This window comes from Oncorhynchus mykiss, chromosome 16, assembly GCF_013265735.2.
Source record: "Oncorhynchus mykiss isolate Arlee chromosome 16, USDA_OmykA_1.1, whole genome shotgun sequence".
In the NCBI taxonomy this organism is placed as follows: domain Eukaryota; kingdom Metazoa; phylum Chordata; class Actinopteri; order Salmoniformes; family Salmonidae; genus Oncorhynchus; species Oncorhynchus mykiss.
This window is the reverse complement of record NC_048580.1, coordinates 74198909-74218625: the sequence shown is the minus strand read 5'-3', so window position 1 is coordinate 74218625 and position 19717 is coordinate 74198909. Positions and strand designations below refer to the sequence as shown.

Sequence of the window (19717 nt, the reverse complement as noted above, 5' to 3'; positions counted from 1 at the left end):
CCCATGCCAATAAAGCCCCTTGCTTTGGCAATGTTAACATGTTTCCCATACCAATAAAGCCCCTTGCTTTGGCAATGTTAACATGTTTCCCACACCAATAAAGCCCCTTGCTTTGGCAATGTTAACATGTTTCCCACGCCAATAAAGCCCCTTGCTTTGGCAATGTTAACATGTTTCCCATGCCAATAAAGCCCCTTGCTTTGGCAATGTTAACATGTTTCCCACGCCAATAAAGCCCCTTGCTTTGGCAATGTTAACATGTTTCCCACGCCAATAAAGCCCCTTGCTTTGGCAATGTTAACATGTTTCCCACACCAATAAAGCCCCTTGAATTGAATTGACTGATATCTAATGGCAAATCAAAAATGGCACCCAATTTACTACGTGGCTCTGGACAAAAGTAGTGCATTGTGTACTAGAGAATAACTCCTAGCTCTTTAATAGCCCTTAAAGTCATCCTCTGTTTTCCTCCATCTCTCTCTCTCTCTCTCTCTCGCCCCTCTCTTCTCTCTCTCTCCCCTCTCTTCCCTCTCTCTCTCCCCCTCTCCCTCTCCCTCTCTCTCTCCCCTCTCTTCCCTCTCTCACTCTCCTATCTCTCCTCTCTCTCTCTCTCCCCTCTCTTCCCTCTCTCTCCCCCTCTCCCTCTCTCTCTCTCTCTCTCCCCCTCTCCCTCTCTCTCCCCCTCTCTTCTGTCACTCTCTCTCCCTCTCTCTCTCTCTTTCTCTCTCCCCCTCTCTCTCCCTCTCTCACTCTCTCTCTCTCTCTCTCTCTCTCTTCCTCTCTCCCTCTGTCACTTTCCCTCTATCTCTCTTCTCTCTCATTTCCCCTCTTTCTTTCTCTCTGTCTCTCTCTTCACTCTCTCCTCTCTCTTCACTCTCTCCTCTCTCTTCTTTCCCTCCCCTCTCTCCTCTCTTCTCTATCTTCTCTCTCTTCTCTCTCTTATCTCGCTCTCGTCTCTCCTCTCTCTTCTAAACTCTTCTGCTGCAGAAACTGGAGGAGCGTTTCCGTATCAGTCGGCGAGAGTTGATCCCGTTTGAGTTCACTATCCTTGTTGCCCTGGAGATGGCTCTGTACCTGCCTGAGAGCACCATCATGCCACACTACCGACGCCTGGTGCAGCAGAACTAGGACCACGCCCCTGCCACACCCACTGGGACAGGAGCCCCACCTACTAGGACTAAAGATTGGACATCAATCAATCAATCAAATTTATTTATAAAGCCCTTCTTACATCAGCCGATGTCACAAAGTGCTGTACAGAAACCCAGCCTAAAACCCCAAACAGCAAGCAATGCAGGTGTAGAAGCACGGGGGGGTGAAGGAGAGACATGAGGGGGGGGGGGGGGGGGGGGGGGGGGTGAAGGAGAGACAAATTAAGTAGTTTAAAGGGAGCAGAGATGGAAAGAAAGAAGATGAGAGAGAAGTTAAGAGAGAGATGATGTAGGTAAAGGATTAGTTATGTCCCGTGACGCCCATGAAACCCTTAGCACTGACCACACTCTCATAATCAGTAACAATACTGGTATTGACCCTCACGAGAAGCAGAAACGACACCTACGATGTCATCAAACCACAGCACATCTGTTTCTACACCTTCTAAACCTGAACATGTCCATCCTGCCATGTTCCCCTAGGGGGCGGTCAAGTTCAGCAGTAGCATTGGGATTAAATGTAAGGTGACTTTACCACAGGGATACCAGTTACTAGTTAGCAACATGAGTTGTGACTTTACCACAGGGATACCAGTTACTAGTTAGCAACATGAGTTGTGACTTTACCACAGGGATACCAGTTACTAGTTAGAAACATGAGTCGTGACTTTACCACAAGGATACCAGTTACTAGTTAGCAACATGAGTCGTGACTTTACCACAAGGATACCAGTTACTAGTTAGCAACATGAGTCGTGACTTTACCACAGGGATACCAGTTACTAGTTAGAAACATGAGTCGTGACTTTACCACAAGGATACCAGTTACTAGTTAGCAACATGAGTCGTGACTTTACCACAGGGATACCAGTTACTAGTTAGAAACATGAGTCGTGACTTTACCACAAGGATACCAGTTACTAGTTAGAAACATGAGTCGTGACTTTACCACAAGGATACCAGTTACTAGTTAGCAACATGAGTCGTGACTTTACCACAAGGATACCAGTTACTAGTTAGCAACATGAGTCGTGACTTTACCACAAGGATACCAGTTACTAGTTAGCAACATGAGTCGTGACTTTACCACAAGGATACCAGTTACTAGTTAGCAACATGAGTCGTGACTTTACCACAGGGATACCAGTTACTAGTTAGTAGTAATACTTCTCTCTCTCCCTCCTGCCAGTGTGTTAAAGGGAAAACAAATAACGTCACACAAACATTTAACCAAAAATACATTTAATGTATTTATCCTTTCTGATATGTATATTTATTATATTGTATCAACGCAGCATAAGGGATATTTTATATTATAACCCTTGTAGCTTAACTCACACAGGTCTTATTATCCACCTTCAGCCCTGTTTATACTTGGTTCTAACATGCGTCCTTTGTCCTGATCTTGGCCACATTCTGATTGTGATTAGCTCTTCCTGACCACTTCCAGAGGTAGTCAAAGATGCATCCAGTACGGATACGGCCTTGAAGTGTCAACGTATCCTGACGACGAAAGCGTATACATTCGGTCCTCTCAAATAAATCACACCGGCCAGTTGAGGTAGTAATGCCGCATTCAAAACAACTGGGAACTCGGAATTCGGGAACTTGGATATCGCCGGCGTCCGACGTCAGTGCGTTCAAGACAACTTGGAGCTACAACTGGGAAAAAATTGTTTCGCACGGTCATCCAACTCGGAATTCCAAGTTGGAAACTCGGTCATCTTTCTAGAGCTCTGACTTTCCGACCTGAAGATCACTGACGTCATTATTTGACCTTGGTTTTTTTCCAGTTCCCAGTTGTCTTGAAAGCACCACAATTATGGACAACGATACCGCTACAATTCATACAGAAATAAGATCTTGGTCTTCATTAAAAACCGGACGAACCCAGATCTGGATGGGAACGGAAGAACGTGGTGTCCAGTTGATTCAGATCTGGATGGGATCGGAAGAACCCGGTGTCCAGTTGATTCAGATCTGGATGGGATCGGAAGAACCCGGTGTCCAGTTGATTCAGATCTGGATGGGATCGGAAGAACCCGGTGTCCAGTTGATTCAGATCTGGATGGGATCGGAAGAACCCGGTGTCCAGTTGATTCAGATCTGGATGGGAACGGAAGAACCCAGTGTCCAGTTGATTCAGATCTGGATGGGATCGGAAGAACCCAGTGTCCAGTTGATTCAGATCTGGATGGGAACGGAAGAACCCAGTGTCCAGTTGATTCAGATCTAGATGGGATCGGAAGAACCCGGTGTCCAGTTGATTCAGATCTGGATGGGATCGGAAGAACCCGGTGTCCAGTTGATTCAGATCTGGATGGGATCGGAAGAACCCGGTGTCCAGTTGATTCAGATCTGGATGGGAACGGAAGAACCCGGTGTCCAGTTGATTCAGATCTGGATGCGGTATTGGGTGACCATCCCACACCCGCCCACCATTCATTCTGGACAGTGCTGTGGTAATATCAAGGGAAAGCTGCTGTGAATAGTTTATATATCACATAAGAAAATTATGCAGTGGTATTATAAAAAAGTGGGTTGTCTATGTAAGAGTTAGGCCTCCACATTATACCTTGATATAAAGGTACAGGGGAACATTAGACCTCTACATTATACCTTGATCTTAAGGTACAGGGGAACATTAGATCTCTACATTATACCTTGATATAAAGGTACAGGGGAACATTAGATCTCTACATTATACCTTGATCTTAAGGTACAGGGGAACATTAGATCTCTACATTATACCTTGTCGTGAACTGCTCTCTCCTGTTGCAACTCAATCATAGTCCATCTCATGCATCCCCAATACATTTTCAGTTCAGTTTAAATTCTGTAATGCTGTTATATCAGTCGATCAACCCTCGATGAGTGAAAGAGACTCTGTTACTGAAGTATAACTAATCAATGATTTGGAACAAACCAAAGCCATGGTCGTTCTCCCTGCATATAAAAATAAAAAAAAATCAAGGCCTATCTAAATAAGAATTGGACTCCTGGAATATAATGCGATCGTTTTAGATGTCATTATATTATATTCTGTAACTCTTTGAGCATTTTCCAGGCAAATCACTAGCAATAAAGTGCAGAATATGTCCAAACTGACGCATAAAAGCACATACTGTAGGTGTCTGTAAGCGTGAACGAGGCCACTGTCAAATATGATATACAACACGGAGGATATGATACAACATGGAGGATATGATACAACATGGAGGATATGATACAACATGGAGGATATGATACAACATGGAGGATATGATACAACATGGAGGATATGATACAACATGGAGGATATGATACAACATGGAGGATATGATACAACATGGAGGATATGATACAACATGGAGGATATGATAGACAACATGGAGGATATGATACAACATGGAGGATATGATACAACATGGAGGATATGATACAACATGGAGGATATGATATACAACATGGAGGATATGATATACAACATGGAGGATATGATATACAACATGGAGGATATGATACAACACGGAGGATATGATATACAACATGGAGGATATGATACAACACGGAGGATATGATATACAACATGGAGGATATGATACAACATGGAGGATATGATACAACATGGAGGATATGATACAACACGGAGGATATGATATACAACACACGGGGACGAAACCCAGAACAAACACGTATACAGAAACACAGGGTTGTAAACCCAAACAAAAAGCGAGATAAAACCTCTAATAAATACGCGGGATGAGACCCGCAAAACACGACATGGACGTGACCTGTAATAACAAATGCACAACAATACGCGGGACGTGACCTGTAATAACAAATGCACAACAATACGTGACCTGTAACCTGGGACGTGACCTGTAATAACAAATGCACAACAATACGTGGAACGTGACCCGTAATAACAAATGCACAACAATACGCGGGACGTGACCTGTAATAACAAATGCACAACAATACGTGACCTGTAACCTGGGACGTGACCTGTAATAACAAATGCACAACAATACGCGGGACGTGACCCGTAATAACAAATGCACAACAATACGTGACCTGTAACCTGGGACGTGACCCGTAATAACAAATGCACAACAATACGCGGGACGTGACCCGTAATAACAAATGCACAACAATACGTGACCTGTAACCTGGGACGTGACCTGTAATAACAAATGCACAACAATACGTGACCTGTAACCTGGGACGTGACCTGTAATAACAAATGCACAACAATACGTGACCTGTAATAACAAATGCACAACAATACGTGACCTGTAACCTGGGACGTGACCTGTAATAACAAATGCACAACAATACGCGGGACGTGACCCGTAATAACAAATGCACAACAATACGTGACCTGTAACCTGGGACGTGACCTGTAATAACAAATGCACAACAATACGCGGGACGTGACCCGTAATAACAAATGCACAACAATACGCGGGACGTGACCCGTAATAACAAATGCACAACAATACGTGACCTGTAACCTGGGACGTGACCTGTAATAACAAATGCACAACAATACGCGAGACGTGACCCGTAATAACAAATGCACAACAATACGCGGGACGTGACCTGTAATAACAAATGCACAACAATACGCGGGACGTGACCTGTAATAACAAATGCACAACAATACGCGGGACGTGACCTGTAATAACAAATGCACAACAATACGTGACCTGTAACCTGGGACGTGACCCGTAATAACAAATGCACAACAATACGCGGGACGTGACCCGTAATAACAAATGCACAACAATACGCGGGACGTGACCTGTAATAACAAATGCACAACAATACGTGACCTGTAACCTGGGACGTGACCTGTAATAACAAATGCACAACAATACGTGACCTGTAACCTGGGACGTGACCTGTAATAACAAATGCACAACAATACGTGACCTGTAACCTGGGACGTGACCCGTAATAACAAATGCACAACAATACGCGGGACGTGACCCGTAATAACAAATGCACAACAATACGTGACCTGTAACCTGGGACGTGACCTGTAATAACAAATGCACAACAATACGCGGGACGTGACCTGTAATAACAAATGCACAACAATACGTGACCTGTAACCTGGGACGTGACCTGTAATAACAAATGCACAACAATACGCGGGACGTGACCCGTAATAACAAATGCACAACAATACGTGGAACGTGACCCGTAATAACAAATGCACAACAATACGCGGGACGTGACCTGTAATAACAAATGCACAACAATACGTGACCTGTAACCTGGGACGTGACCTGTAATAACAAATGCACAACAATACGCGGGACGTGACCTGTAATAACAAATGCACAACAATACGCGGGACGTGACCTGTAATAACAAATGCACAACAATACGTGACCTGTAACCTGGGACGTGACCTGTAATAACAAATGCACAACAATACGCGGGACGTGACCCGTAATAACAAATGCACAACAATACGTGACCTGTAATAACAAATGCACAACAATACGTGACCTGTAACCTGGGACGTGACCTGTAATAACAAATGCACAACAATACGTGACCTGTAACCTGGGACGTGACCTGTAATAACAAATGCACAACAATACGCGGGACGTGACCCGTAATAACAAATGCACAACAATACGTGACCTGTAACCTGGGACGTGACCTGTAATAACAAATGCACAACAATACGTGACCTGTAACCTGGGACGTGACCTGTAATAACAAATGCACAACAATACGCGGGACGTGACCTGTAATAACAAATGCACAACAATACGTGGAACGTGACCCGTAATAACAAATGCACAACAATACGCGGGACGTGACCTGTAATAACAAATGCACAACAATACGCGGGACGTGACCCGTAATAACAAATGCACAACAATACGTGACCTGTAACCTGGGACGTGACCTGTAATAACAAATGCACAACAATACGCGGGACGTGACCCGTAATAACAAATGCACAACAATACGTGACCTGTAACCTGGGACGTGACCTGTAATAACAAATGCACAACAATACGCGGGACGTGACCCGTAATAACAAATGCACAACAATACGCGGGACGTGACCTGTAATAACAAATGCACAACAATACGTGACCTGTAACCTGGGACGTGACCTGTAATAACAAATGCACAACAATACGTGACCTGTAACCTGGGACGTGACCTGTAATAACAAATGCACAACAATACGCGGGACGTGACCTGTAATAACAAATGCACAACAATACGTGACCTGTAACCTGGGACGTGACCTGTAATAACAAATGCACAACAATACGCGGGACGTGACCTGTAACCTGGGACGTGACCTGTAATAACAAATGCACAACAATACGTGACCTGTAACCTGGGACGTGACCTGTAATAACAAATGCACAACAATACGCGGGACGTGACCTGTAATAACAAATGCACAACAATACGTGACCTGTAACCTGGGACGTGACCTGTAATAACAAATGCACAACAATACGTGACCTGTAACCTGGGACGTGACCCGTAATAACAAATGCACAACAATACGCGGGACGTGACCCGTAATAACAAATGCACAACAATACGTGACCTGTAACCTGGGACGTGACCTGTAATAACAAATGCACAACAATACGTGACCTGTAACCTGGGACGTGACCCGTAATAACAAATGCACAACAATACGCGGGACGTGACCCGTAATAACAAATGCACAACAATACGTGACCTGTAACCTGGGACGTGACCTGTAATAACAAATGCACAACAATACGTGACCTGTAACCTGGGACGTGACCCGTAATAACAAATGCACAACAATACGTGACCTGTAACCTGGGACGTGACCTGTAATAACAAATGCACAACAATACGCGGGACGTGACCCGTAATAACAAATGCACAACAATACGTGACCTGTAATAACAAATGCACAACAATACGTGACCTGTAACCTGGGACGTGACCTGTAATAACAAATGCACAACAATACGCGGGACGTGACCCGTAATAACAAATGCACAACAATACGCGGGACGTGACCCGTAATAACAAATGCACAACAATACGTGACCTGTAATAACAAATGCACAACAATACGTGACCTGTAACCTGGGACGTGACCTGTAATAACAAATGCACAACAATACGTGACCTGTAACCTGGGACGTGACCCGTAATAACAAATGCACAACAATACGTGACCTGTAACCTGGGACGTGACCTGTAATAACAAATGCACAACAATACGCGGGACGTGACCCGTAATAACAAATGCACAACAATACGTGACCTGTAACCTGGGACGTGACCTGTAATAACAAATGCACAACAATACGTGACCTGTAACCTGGGACGTGACCTGTAATAACAAATGCACAACAATACGCGGGACGTGACCCGTAATAACAAATGCACAACAATACGTGACCTGTAACCTGGGACGTGACCTGTAATAACAAATGCACAACAATACGTGACCTGTAATAACAAATGCACAACAATACGTGACCTGTAATAACAAATGCACAACAATACGTGACCTGTAACCTGGGACGTGACCCGTAATAACAAATGCACAACAATACGTGACCTGTAACCTGGGACGTGACCTGTAATAACAAATGCACAACAATACGCGGGACGTGACCTGTAATAACAAATGCACAACAATACGTGACCTGTAACCTGGGACGTGACCTGTAATAACAAATGCACAACAATACGCGGGACGTGACCCGTAATAACAAATGCACAACAATACGCGGGACGTGACCTGTAATAACAAATGCACAACAATACGTGACCTGTAACCTGGGACGTGACCCGTAATAACAAATGCACAACAATACGCGGGACGTGACCTGTAATAACAAATGCACAACAATACGTGACCTGTAACCTGGGACGTGACCTGTAATAACAAATGCACAACAATACGTGACCTGTAACCTGGGACGTGACCCGTAATAACAAATGCACAACAATACGTGACCTGTAACCTGGGACGTGACCTGTAATAACAAATGCACAACAATACGTGACCTGTAACCTGGGACGTGACCCGTAATAACAAATGCACAACAATACGCGGGACGTGACCTGTAATAACAAATGCACAACAATACGTGACCTGTAACCTGGGACGTGACCTGTAATAACAAATGCACAACAATACTCGGGACGTGACCTGTAATAACAAATGCACAACAATACGTGACCTGTAACCTGGGACGTGACCCGTAATAACAAATGCACAACAATACGTGGAACGTGACCCGTAATAACAAATGCACAACAATACGTGACCTGTAACCTGGGACGTGACCTGTAATAACAAATGCACAACAATACGCGAGACGTGACCCGTAATAACAAATGCACAACAATACGCGGGACGTGACCCGTAATAACAAATGCACAACAATACGTGACCTGTAACCTGGGACGTGACCTGTAATAACAAATGCACAACAATACGCGGGACGTGACCTGTAATAACAAATGCACAACAATACGTGACCTGTAACCTGGGACGTGACCTGTAATAACAAATGCACAACAATACGTGACCTGTAACCTGGGACGTGACCTGTAATAACAAATGCACAACAATACGCGGGACGTGACCCGTAATAACAAATGCACAACAATACGTGACCTGTAACCTGGGACGTGACCTGTAATAACAAATGCACAACAATACGTGACCTGTAACCTGGGACGTGACCCGTAATAACAAATGCACAACAATACGCGGGACGTGACCCGTAATAACAAATGCACAACAATACGTGACCTGTAACCTGGGACGTGACCTGTAATAACAAATGCACAACAATACGTGACCTGTAACCTGGGACGTGACCTGTAATAACAAATGCACAACAATACTTGGAACGTGACCCGTAATAACAAATGCACAACAATACGCGGGACGTGACCCGTAATAACAAATGCACAACAATACGCGGGACGTGACCTGTAACCTGGGACGTGACCCGTAATAACAAATGCACAACAATACGCGGGACGTGACCCGTAATAACAAATGCACAACAATACGTGGGACGTGACCCGTAATAACAAATGCACAACAATACGTGACCTGTAACCTGGGACGTGACCTGTAATAACAAATGCACAACAATACGCGGGACGTGACCTGTAATAACAAATGCACAACAATACGTGGAACGTGACCCGTAATAACAAATGCACAACAATACGCGGGACGTGACCTGTAATAACAAATGCACAACAATACGCGGGACGTGACCTGTAACCTGGGACGTGACCCGTAATAACAAATGCACAACAATACGCGGGACGTGACCCGTAATAACAAATGCACAACAATACGCGGGACGGGACCCGTAATAACAAATGCACAACAATACGTGACCTGTAATAACAAATGCACAACAATACGCGGGACGGGACCCGTAATAACAAATGCACAACAATACGCGGGACGGGACCCGTAATAACCAGGTGAATCCAGGTGAAAGATATGATCTCTTATTGATGTCACCTGTTAAATCCACTTCAAATCAGTGTAGATGAAGGGGATGAGACGGGTTAAAGAAGGAGTTTTAAGTCTTGAGACGTGGATTGTGTATGTGTGCCATTCAGAGGGTGAATGGACATGACAAAATATGTAAGTGCCTTTGAACGGGGGTATGGTAGCATTCAGCCAACTTGACACAACTGTGGGAAGCATTGGAGTCAACATGGACCAGCATCCCTGTGGAACGCTTTCAACACCTTGTAGAGTCCCACGCCCCGACGAAATGAGGCTGTTCTGAGGGCAAAAGGGGGGCGCAACACAATATTAGGAAGGTGTTCCTAATGTTTTGTACACTCAGTCATCATATTGTTATTTCCTGTCTTCCATTTCCTGTCTTAGCCATTTCCTGTCTACCATTTCCTATCTTAGCCATTTCCTGTCTTCCAGTTCCTGTCTTCCATTTCCTGTCTACCATTTCCTGTCTACCATTTCCTGTCTTAGCCATTTCCTGTCTACCATTTCCTGTCTTAGCCATTGTTTTGTTTTGTGTGATCATCACACTGTTATAATCACTGTGTTATAATTGTTTTACAACTGTTTATAACTGTGTGTTATAAGTGGTAAAAACAGTGTGACGTCAAAGGCCTTAAAAGTAGATGGTAGATTTGACTTGTCGTCCCCCCCCCCCTCTGCCCATTCTGTTCCTTCCCTGTGATGTCATCAGAAGTTAAGCCTTGGTTAAGTTACTTTTTATCAAAAAGGGATAGTTTTTTGGTACTTTCCCCCAAAGAGATACTGTGAACAGAATCATACGTTTGCAATGTGTTGTCTGGCAGTATGGTTTATGTTTCAACAGTAAAGATATGTCCAGGGTGGTGTAGTGTCTGTCTGTCTGTCTGTCTGTCTGTCTGTCTCTCCCTCCCCTCTGTCTGTCTGTCTGTCTGTCTGTCTGTCTGTCTGTCTGTCTGTCTGTCTGTCTGTCTCCTCTGTCTGTCTGTCTGTCTGTCTGTCTCTCCCCTCTGTCTGTCTGTCTGTCTGTCTGTCTGTCTGTCTGTCTGTCTGTCTGTCTGTCTGTCTGTGTCTAAAGTGGTTCACCATACAGCTACATCTATGTCATCTGTCATCTATGCCATCTATGTCATCTGTCATCTATGTCATCTGTCATCTATGCCATCTATGTCATCTGTCATCTATGCCATCTATGCCATCTATGTCATCTATGCCATCTATGTCATCTGTCATCTATGCCATCTATGTCATCTGTCATCTGTCATCTATGCCATCTATGCCATCTATGTCATCTATGTCATCTGTCATCTATGCCATCTATGTCATCTGTCATCTGTCATCTATGTCATCTATGCCATCTATGTCATCTGTCATCTATGCCATGTATGTCATCTGTCATCTGTCATCTATCCCATCTATGTCATCTGTCATCTATGCTATCTATGTCATCTGTCATCTGTCATCTATGCCATCTATGTCATCTGTCATCTTTGCCATCTATGTCATCTGTCATCTTTGCCATCTATGTCATCTGTCATCTTTGCCATCTATGTCATCTGTCATCTATGCCATCTATGTCATCTGTCATCTATGCCATCTATGTCATCTGTCATCTATGCCATCTATGTCATCTGTCATCTTTGCCATCTATGTCATCTGCCATCTATGCCATCTATGTCATCTGTCATCTATGCCCTCTATGTCATCTATGCCATCTATGTCATCTGTCATCTATGCCATCTATGTCATCTATGTCATCTATGCCATCTATGTCATCTGTCATCTATGCCATCTATGTCATCTGTCATCTGTCATCTATGCCATCTATGCCATCTATGTCATCTATGCCATCTATGTCATCTGTCATCTATGCCATCTATGTCATCTGTCATCTGTCATCTATGCCATCTATGTCATCTGTCATCTATGCCATGTATGTCATCTGTCATCTGTCATCTATCCCATCTATGTCATCTGTCATCTATGCTATCTATGTCATCTGTCATCTGTCATCTATGCCATCTATGTCATCTGTCATCTTTGCCATCTATGTCATCTGTCATCTTTGCCATCTATGTCATCTGTCATCTTTGCCATCTATGTCATCTGTCATCTATGCCATCTATGTCATCTGTCATCTATGCCATCTATGTCATCTGTCATCTATGCCATCTATGTCATCTGTCATCTTTGCCATCTATGTCATCTGCCATCTATGCCATCTATGTCATCTGTCATCTATGCCCTCTATGTCATCTATGCCATCTATGTCATCTGTCATCTATGCCCTCTATGTCATCTATGCCATCTATGTCATCTGTCATCTATGCCATCTATGCCATCTATGTCATCTATGTCATGTTCAATCCACATGTAAAAAGTGTCCGGGGATAACAGATAACAAAATGTTGATGTCACTGCTATGCGTTAACACTGTGACTGGGTCATTAGTTAACCACAGTCTGAATTAACCAGTTAATGCCATCTTGTGTGCAACATGGCAATAACATTACAGAGGAAATGTCCACATCATGACGATTTGAGGAAATGGGAAATGTAAATATAATATTTAGTTCATTATACATGTTGTGTTTCAATCGCTCGCTCGCTCACAAAACACGTGCACAACGAGCAAAGTGCCTGAGTAACATAAAATCTCTATGCAGATTTTAAAATATATATATATACTTTCATTTACTGTGTAGAACAATCACACTCGTATCTGTCAGCAAAATGCTGTATATTCACTCCTAATCTTCTTTTCAAAGTGGGATGTTTGTAGCAAAGCATTATTGGTATTTTGTGACACTGTGACTTCACTTTGACCTCTGAAATCTCTGGCGACCGGCCGCAGTGTTTCCAACGGCCCAGAGATTTCAGGATCAACTCGTAACACGTCGGTCGTTTTCCAGATCGACGGCAGAACCGACAGATCAACAAATCACATTCGTCCCTAAATAACTGCTTACTGTTATTTCCTGTCAGTCTGTCACCATTTCCCTACAAGGCATCAGAACGTTGACGGTTCTCAAACACAGCCAATCCGTCATCACCTTGTGGGTTTCACTGACTCCTCTACTTCCCTAGCCTGGCTGCCAGTCTGTTTGAAACGTGTTTGGCATGACATTTCCATAAGGAAGGAGGGCAGAAGCAAACTGGCATCCAGGCTAGTCCTTGTCCACGTCTGATTCCTGTCAGTATCAATTGGGTCATACCAAAAAAAAAATACTGTAATTTGCCCATAATTCCCTGGTTTTCCAGAAATACCGGTTAGAAGATTCCTGGAATTTACGAGGGATTAAAGCAGGAAATCTGTGAATTTCTGGAAAACCAGGGGAATTATGGGAATGTAACCCAAGTATTGCAAACCTAGACAGGACCTAGACAGACCTGCTCTTAAAGGGACTGTGTGTATAGCACCGACTCCACAGTATAAATTATTCTCACTTATTGGGGAGAGATGACTAGAGCTAGATACCGTTCTCCTAAATGGGATCCCTTTTATTTTTGGTAAATAGTTTGTAATCTCATTAAATGTATTATTGTCAGTATGACCTTGTATGTAGTGTGTGTGTGTGTGTGTGTGTGTGTGTGTGTGTGTGTGTGTGTGTGTGTGTGTGTGTGTGTGTGTGTGTGTGTGTGTGTGTGTGTGTGTGTGTGTGTGTTTGTGAATACAGGTTAGTCCCAAATGGCACCCTATTTTCATAGTGCACTATGTTTAACCTAAATCCTGGTCAAAAGTAGTGCACTATGAAGGGAATAGGGTGCCAGTCTACCTTCCTACTGGGTGAGAAAAAATGCTGTTTTATTTGTTGTTGTTTTTGTTGTTGTTGTTGTTGTTGTTTTTAAATTGCAGAGGGAAAAAAACAATATAATCTATATTTTCTGACCAATATACTAATGTGTGTTGTTTTCTGCTTTTCAATTGGCTGGACTACTTTCATAGAGATTAACATAGATCTGCATAGAGGGAGTTACCTTGAGATTAACATAGATCTGCATAGAGGGAGTTACCTTGAGATTAACATAGATGTTCATAGAGGGAGTTACTTTGAGATTAACATAGATGTGCATTGAGGGAGTTACCTTGAGATTAACATAGATCTGCGTAGAGGGGAGTTACCTTGAGATTAACATAGATCTGCGTAGAGGGGAGTTACCTTGAGATGAACATAGATCTGCGTAGAGGGGAGTTACCTTGAGATTAACATAGATCTGCGTAGAGGGGAGTTACCTTGAGATTAACATAGATCTGCGTAGAGGGGAGTTACCTTGAGATTAACATAGATCTGCGTAGAGGGAATTACCTTGAGATTTGCAAATGCAAACAGATGCCCTTAATCCTGGTCCTCGGGACCCAAAGTGCAAATTATTACTTAAATATCATACACTTCACAGTTGAAGTGTACCTATAATAAAAATGACAGACCTCTACATGCATTTGTAAGTAGGAAAACCAGCAAAATCGGCAGTGTATGAAATACTTGTTCTCCCCACTGTAGTTCTGACCCAATCCATCGCACCAGCACTTTGTTTTATCTTCTTAGTGTAGCTGGAGCGTCGGCTGGAGGGGTGTAAAGCTCGCCACCATTGGACTCTGGAGCAGTGGAAACACGTTCTCTGGAGGGATGAATCACGCTTCACCATCTGGCAGTCCGACGGACAAATCTGGGTTTGGCGGATGACAGGAGAACGCTAACTGCCGCAATGCATAGTGTCAACTGTAAAGTTTGGTGGATGAGGAATAATGGCATGGGGTTGTTTTTCGTGGTTCAGGCTCCTTAGTTCCAGTGAAGGGAAATCTTAACGCTACAGCATGCAATTACATTCTAGACGATTCTGTGCTTCCAACTTTGTGACAACAGTTTGGGGAAGAGCCTTTCCTGTTCCAGCATGACAATGCCCCCGTGCACAAAGAGGTCCATACAAAAATGGTTTGTCGAGATTGGAGTGAAAGAATTTGACTGGCCCGCGCAGAGCCCTGACCTCAACCCCATCGAACACCTTTTGGGATGAATTGGAAAGCCTTCCCAGAAGAGTGGAGGCTGTTATAGCAGTGAAGGGGATGGAACCAACTTCATATTAATGCCCATGATTTTGGAATGAGATGTTCATACCTATATATCATGTAGTGTAATTAACAAACCTGTTTAGACATTAAAACTGAAACTAATACCTTTAACACCAAAACTAACTAAAAATAACAACTATCATGAATTATGTTCCGTTGTTGGTTTAGTTTGTGCATCAGCTAGGTTTCCATCCAATCGGCGACAGAATTTTCATGCAAATATTCAAAAATCTGCATAAAGAAATTATTAAATTATAACACATTTTCTCACCAGTGCTGTGTTTCCACCACAGGAGGCTGGTGGTACCTTAATTGAGGAGGACGGGCTCGTGGTAATGGCTGGAGCGGAATAAGTGGAATAGTATCAAATACATCAAACACCGTTTCCCAAGTGTTTGATGCCATTCCATCCGCTCCGTTCCAGACATTATTATGAGCCGTGCTCCACTCAGCAGCCTCCGCTGGACACAGCCAATCTGAATAAAAGCCGTGCTCCACTCAGCAGCTTCCACTCCACAAAACTGACTTGTTGCGGATAAATATTCTTACACAGGGACACTCAAATCAAATCAAATGTATTTATATAGCGCTTCTTACATCAGCTGATATCTCAAAGTGCTGTACAGAAACCCAGCCTAAAACCCCCAAACAGCAAGCAATGCAGGTGTAGAAGCACTCGAAGTCAATCTTAAAGGAATCATACTTTATTCCAACCAACTCAATACACCATAGTACACATGTCAATCAGGAGCTCTCCCTGGTCAGACCCAACTCAATGCACCATAGTACACATGTCAATCAGGAGCTCTCCCTGGTCAGACCCAGCAGTTGTCTTATATGCGGCTAGACACAGACAAGTTATATTTGCATGATTTAGCATAAAAAATTAGTCATTACCATTTTGTTTTATTCATGTGACAGACCAATACTGGTTCATAACATGTGACAGACCAACACTGGTTCATAACATGACAGATCAATACTGGTTCATAACATGAGACAGATCAATACTGTTTCATAACATGACAGACCAATACTGGTTCATAACATGAGACAGATCAATACTGGTTCATAACATGTGACAGATCAATACTGGTTCATAACATTTAACAGACCAACACTGGTTCATAACATGACAGATCAACACCTCACGAGACTTCTTCTCTCTAAGCCGAGACCTTGAAACTGAGATATCTTTCGTTCGTTCTCAAAACAAGGTCGTACTGCCAAATTGCAGATACTGATAAGTGAGGATTCGTTAAATCAGTCACTTGAATGAACACAGAAATTAGTTATTAGAACAGTACACGAATAGAACACAGAAATTAGTAGTAAGAAAATTTACATTTCTGTGATAATAATCATCCAATGTTAATGTAAGCATTTATATTTTAGCTTCTATATCGAAATATTCTATACTCTAGTAAAATAAGGGAAATCGACACAGAAACACCCAGACACTTCATCATTTCAAACCCTTCATTCTGGGTTGTATCCAATCCACTTAGTATGATAATACTATAATCATAATAAAGCTTATATTTCTATTAATGGGAGTGATTATCAACACACACACAAGGAATCTGTAGATTCAGAGGTGAATACCCCTCTCAATGTTAACCATTGTTTCCGTATATCTTTTATTGACTTGCCCATCATCTCAGTGATCCACATCATGTAAATAGGTTAAGGGTTTAGATGACCTTACCCTTAACTTATTAAAAGAAAAACAACCTTCAATCATTACTCATCGTCCGTATCTACAGGAGGGAAATGGGGGCTCATCCAGAGTTGGCAGCACATTAGTTTCAACTTCCTCTGGAGGAGCCGAAAACATGATAGCTGCTGAAATCTTTCCAGCCAGAGAGGCACAGGAGAGGCCTTACAGGATGTTAATAACAATTTACAGGGAAGAGAGAGAGAGAGAGAACGCATGTTATAACAGGTTTTACACCAACCTTGCTAAGAATGAGATTGGGGTAAGGTTAGCCCAAGGGACACAGCGTTGTCTCTAGAAGCCTTGCCTTTCTAATCATAATTATAACTTTTGATAAATTATCTAAACCAAATGTAGAATGACAGTCCTTAGTGCTTCACGTTGGTGCTATCACTTTTCTCATACCCTGTGGTAATGACAGATTGATATTTCAATGCATTTCTAGTCTAAATTACAATACATTTTTGCAGTGTGCAGACCTCCACAGTCAACCTGATACCCCAAATAAACCATTTTTGGATAAGCCTAAATGTCATGATTTCCGCCGAAGTCGGTCCCTCTCCTTGTTCGTTCGGAGGTCGACGTCACCGGTCTTTCAGCCGTCGTCGATCCACTTTTCATTTTCCATTTGTTTTGTCTTTGTTTTCTACACACCTGGTTCCTTGTTTTCTACACACCTGGTTTCTGTTCCCCAATTACATGTTCATTATTTAACCCTCTGTTTCCCACACGTTAGTGTGCGTGTTTATTGATTGTTCATATCAGCACTTGTCGGCAGCCGTGGTTACGTATTTACGCCCGTTATTTGCGAGTGACCGGTATTTCTCCGCACTTTGAGTATTGTCTATAATCTGGTGCTGACGTGAAATTAAATACCTTGTACACTCATTTCTGCTCTCCTGCGCCTGATTCACTGCGCCTGTTAACCACCGCCTGACACTAAATAAATTACGGGCACGGTTCACCCCCCCCCCCCCCCCCCCCCCCCCCCCTTTTCACAGCACTCATTCTTCCTTTCCTGGTGTTTCCTCATGTTCTTCATCAGATAGTGTTTCAGTTCATCCTTTTAATGTTCGAATTGCATGACCCTTGATAATGTCTCAGTCCATCATGTTGAGGTTCACGCAGTTTTTCGGCCAAATTATCTTCCATACATCTAGATACCATCTGTGGTCACCTTCGCCATTACCTCGAGAGTGGACAGACCAGAACAACAATTTAGTTTAGAATAACAACACACAGTTGAAACCACATTCTCAAATTGGCTTTATACTGGCTTTATACTCCCCTATCATATTGGCGATCTCACTGCAGAGTTACAGGTCAGGCAGTCAGAGGGCTAATCCTTACGGAGAAATCCCCACCATCCAGCAGACCCAATCTGGTAAGATTTGTTAAAAATTTGTTGACAAAAAACAAAGAAAGAAAAACAAATAACAACGGCAATTATCACTCGAGGTGAAACTTCAATTTATTTGGAGTCACTGTCATACATTACCATGTCTTTTTGATATTGTTTTTCCATTTACAGGCAAAAATTGCATTTGCATATTTACCAAATGGTCCCAGGAGACTTCCACCTTTGGACACATGACTCACATCGTGAGTCATGTGTCAATAAAAAAACAACAGCAGTGCCTGTTAATTCTAATTTGTAATTCTAATTTGTATTTTTGATTTATCTCTTGATAACTCCATATGGAAATAATTGTATCCCGTAAGGTAATGGTAAAATAGACTAGAGACAGCTCTCTCTCTCTCTCTCTCTGTCTGTCCTTCTCGTGGTCCGAATCACACAAACTGAAATGGTCAGCGTGGTGAAGAAGGCACAACAGTGCCTCTTTAACCTCAGGAGGCTGAAGAAATTCGGCTTGTCAACAAAAACACTCACAGACTTTTACAGATGCACAATCGAGAGCATCCTGTTGGGCTGTATCACCGCCTGGTACGTCAACTGCTCCGTCCACAACCGTAAGGCTCTCCAGAGGGTAGTGAGGTCTGCACAGCGCATCACCGGGGGCAAACTACCTGCCCTCCAGAACACCTACACCACCCGATGTCACAGGAAGGCCATAAAGATCATCAAGGACAACAACCACCCGAGCCACTGCCTGTTCACCCCGCTATCATCCAGAAGGCGAGGTCAGTACAGGTGCATCAAAGCTGGGACCGAGAGACTGAAAAACAGCTTCTATCTCAAGGCCATCAGACTGTTAAATAGCCACCACTAACATTGAGTGGTTGCTGCCAACACACTGACACTGACTCAACTC

General features: G+C 43.1%; 1 protein-coding gene and 1 long non-coding RNA gene across 2 annotated transcripts in view; both read left to right on the top strand.

Annotated features, from left to right (window-relative positions):
* The window catches only part of LOC110510377 (CDK5 and ABL1 enzyme substrate 2), a 113790-nt gene extending 112484 nt beyond the window's left edge, over positions 1–1306 (top strand). The window contains exon 9 of the mRNA XM_036947799.1: positions 988–1306. Within this exon, the coding sequence (XP_036803694.1) occupies positions 988–1128 (141 nt within the window). The 3' untranslated portion in view covers positions 1129–1306. The remainder of the gene's footprint in view (positions 1–987) is intronic.
* A 53-nt stretch (positions 1307–1359) lies between these two features.
* LOC118939594 lies at positions 1360–4098 on the top strand. The gene is made up of 2 exons (XR_005036627.1): positions 1360–3738; positions 3827–4098. It is a non-coding gene; the product is annotated as an uncharacterized LOC118939594 (long non-coding RNA).
* The last annotated feature ends 15619 nt before the right edge of the window (positions 4099–19717 follow it).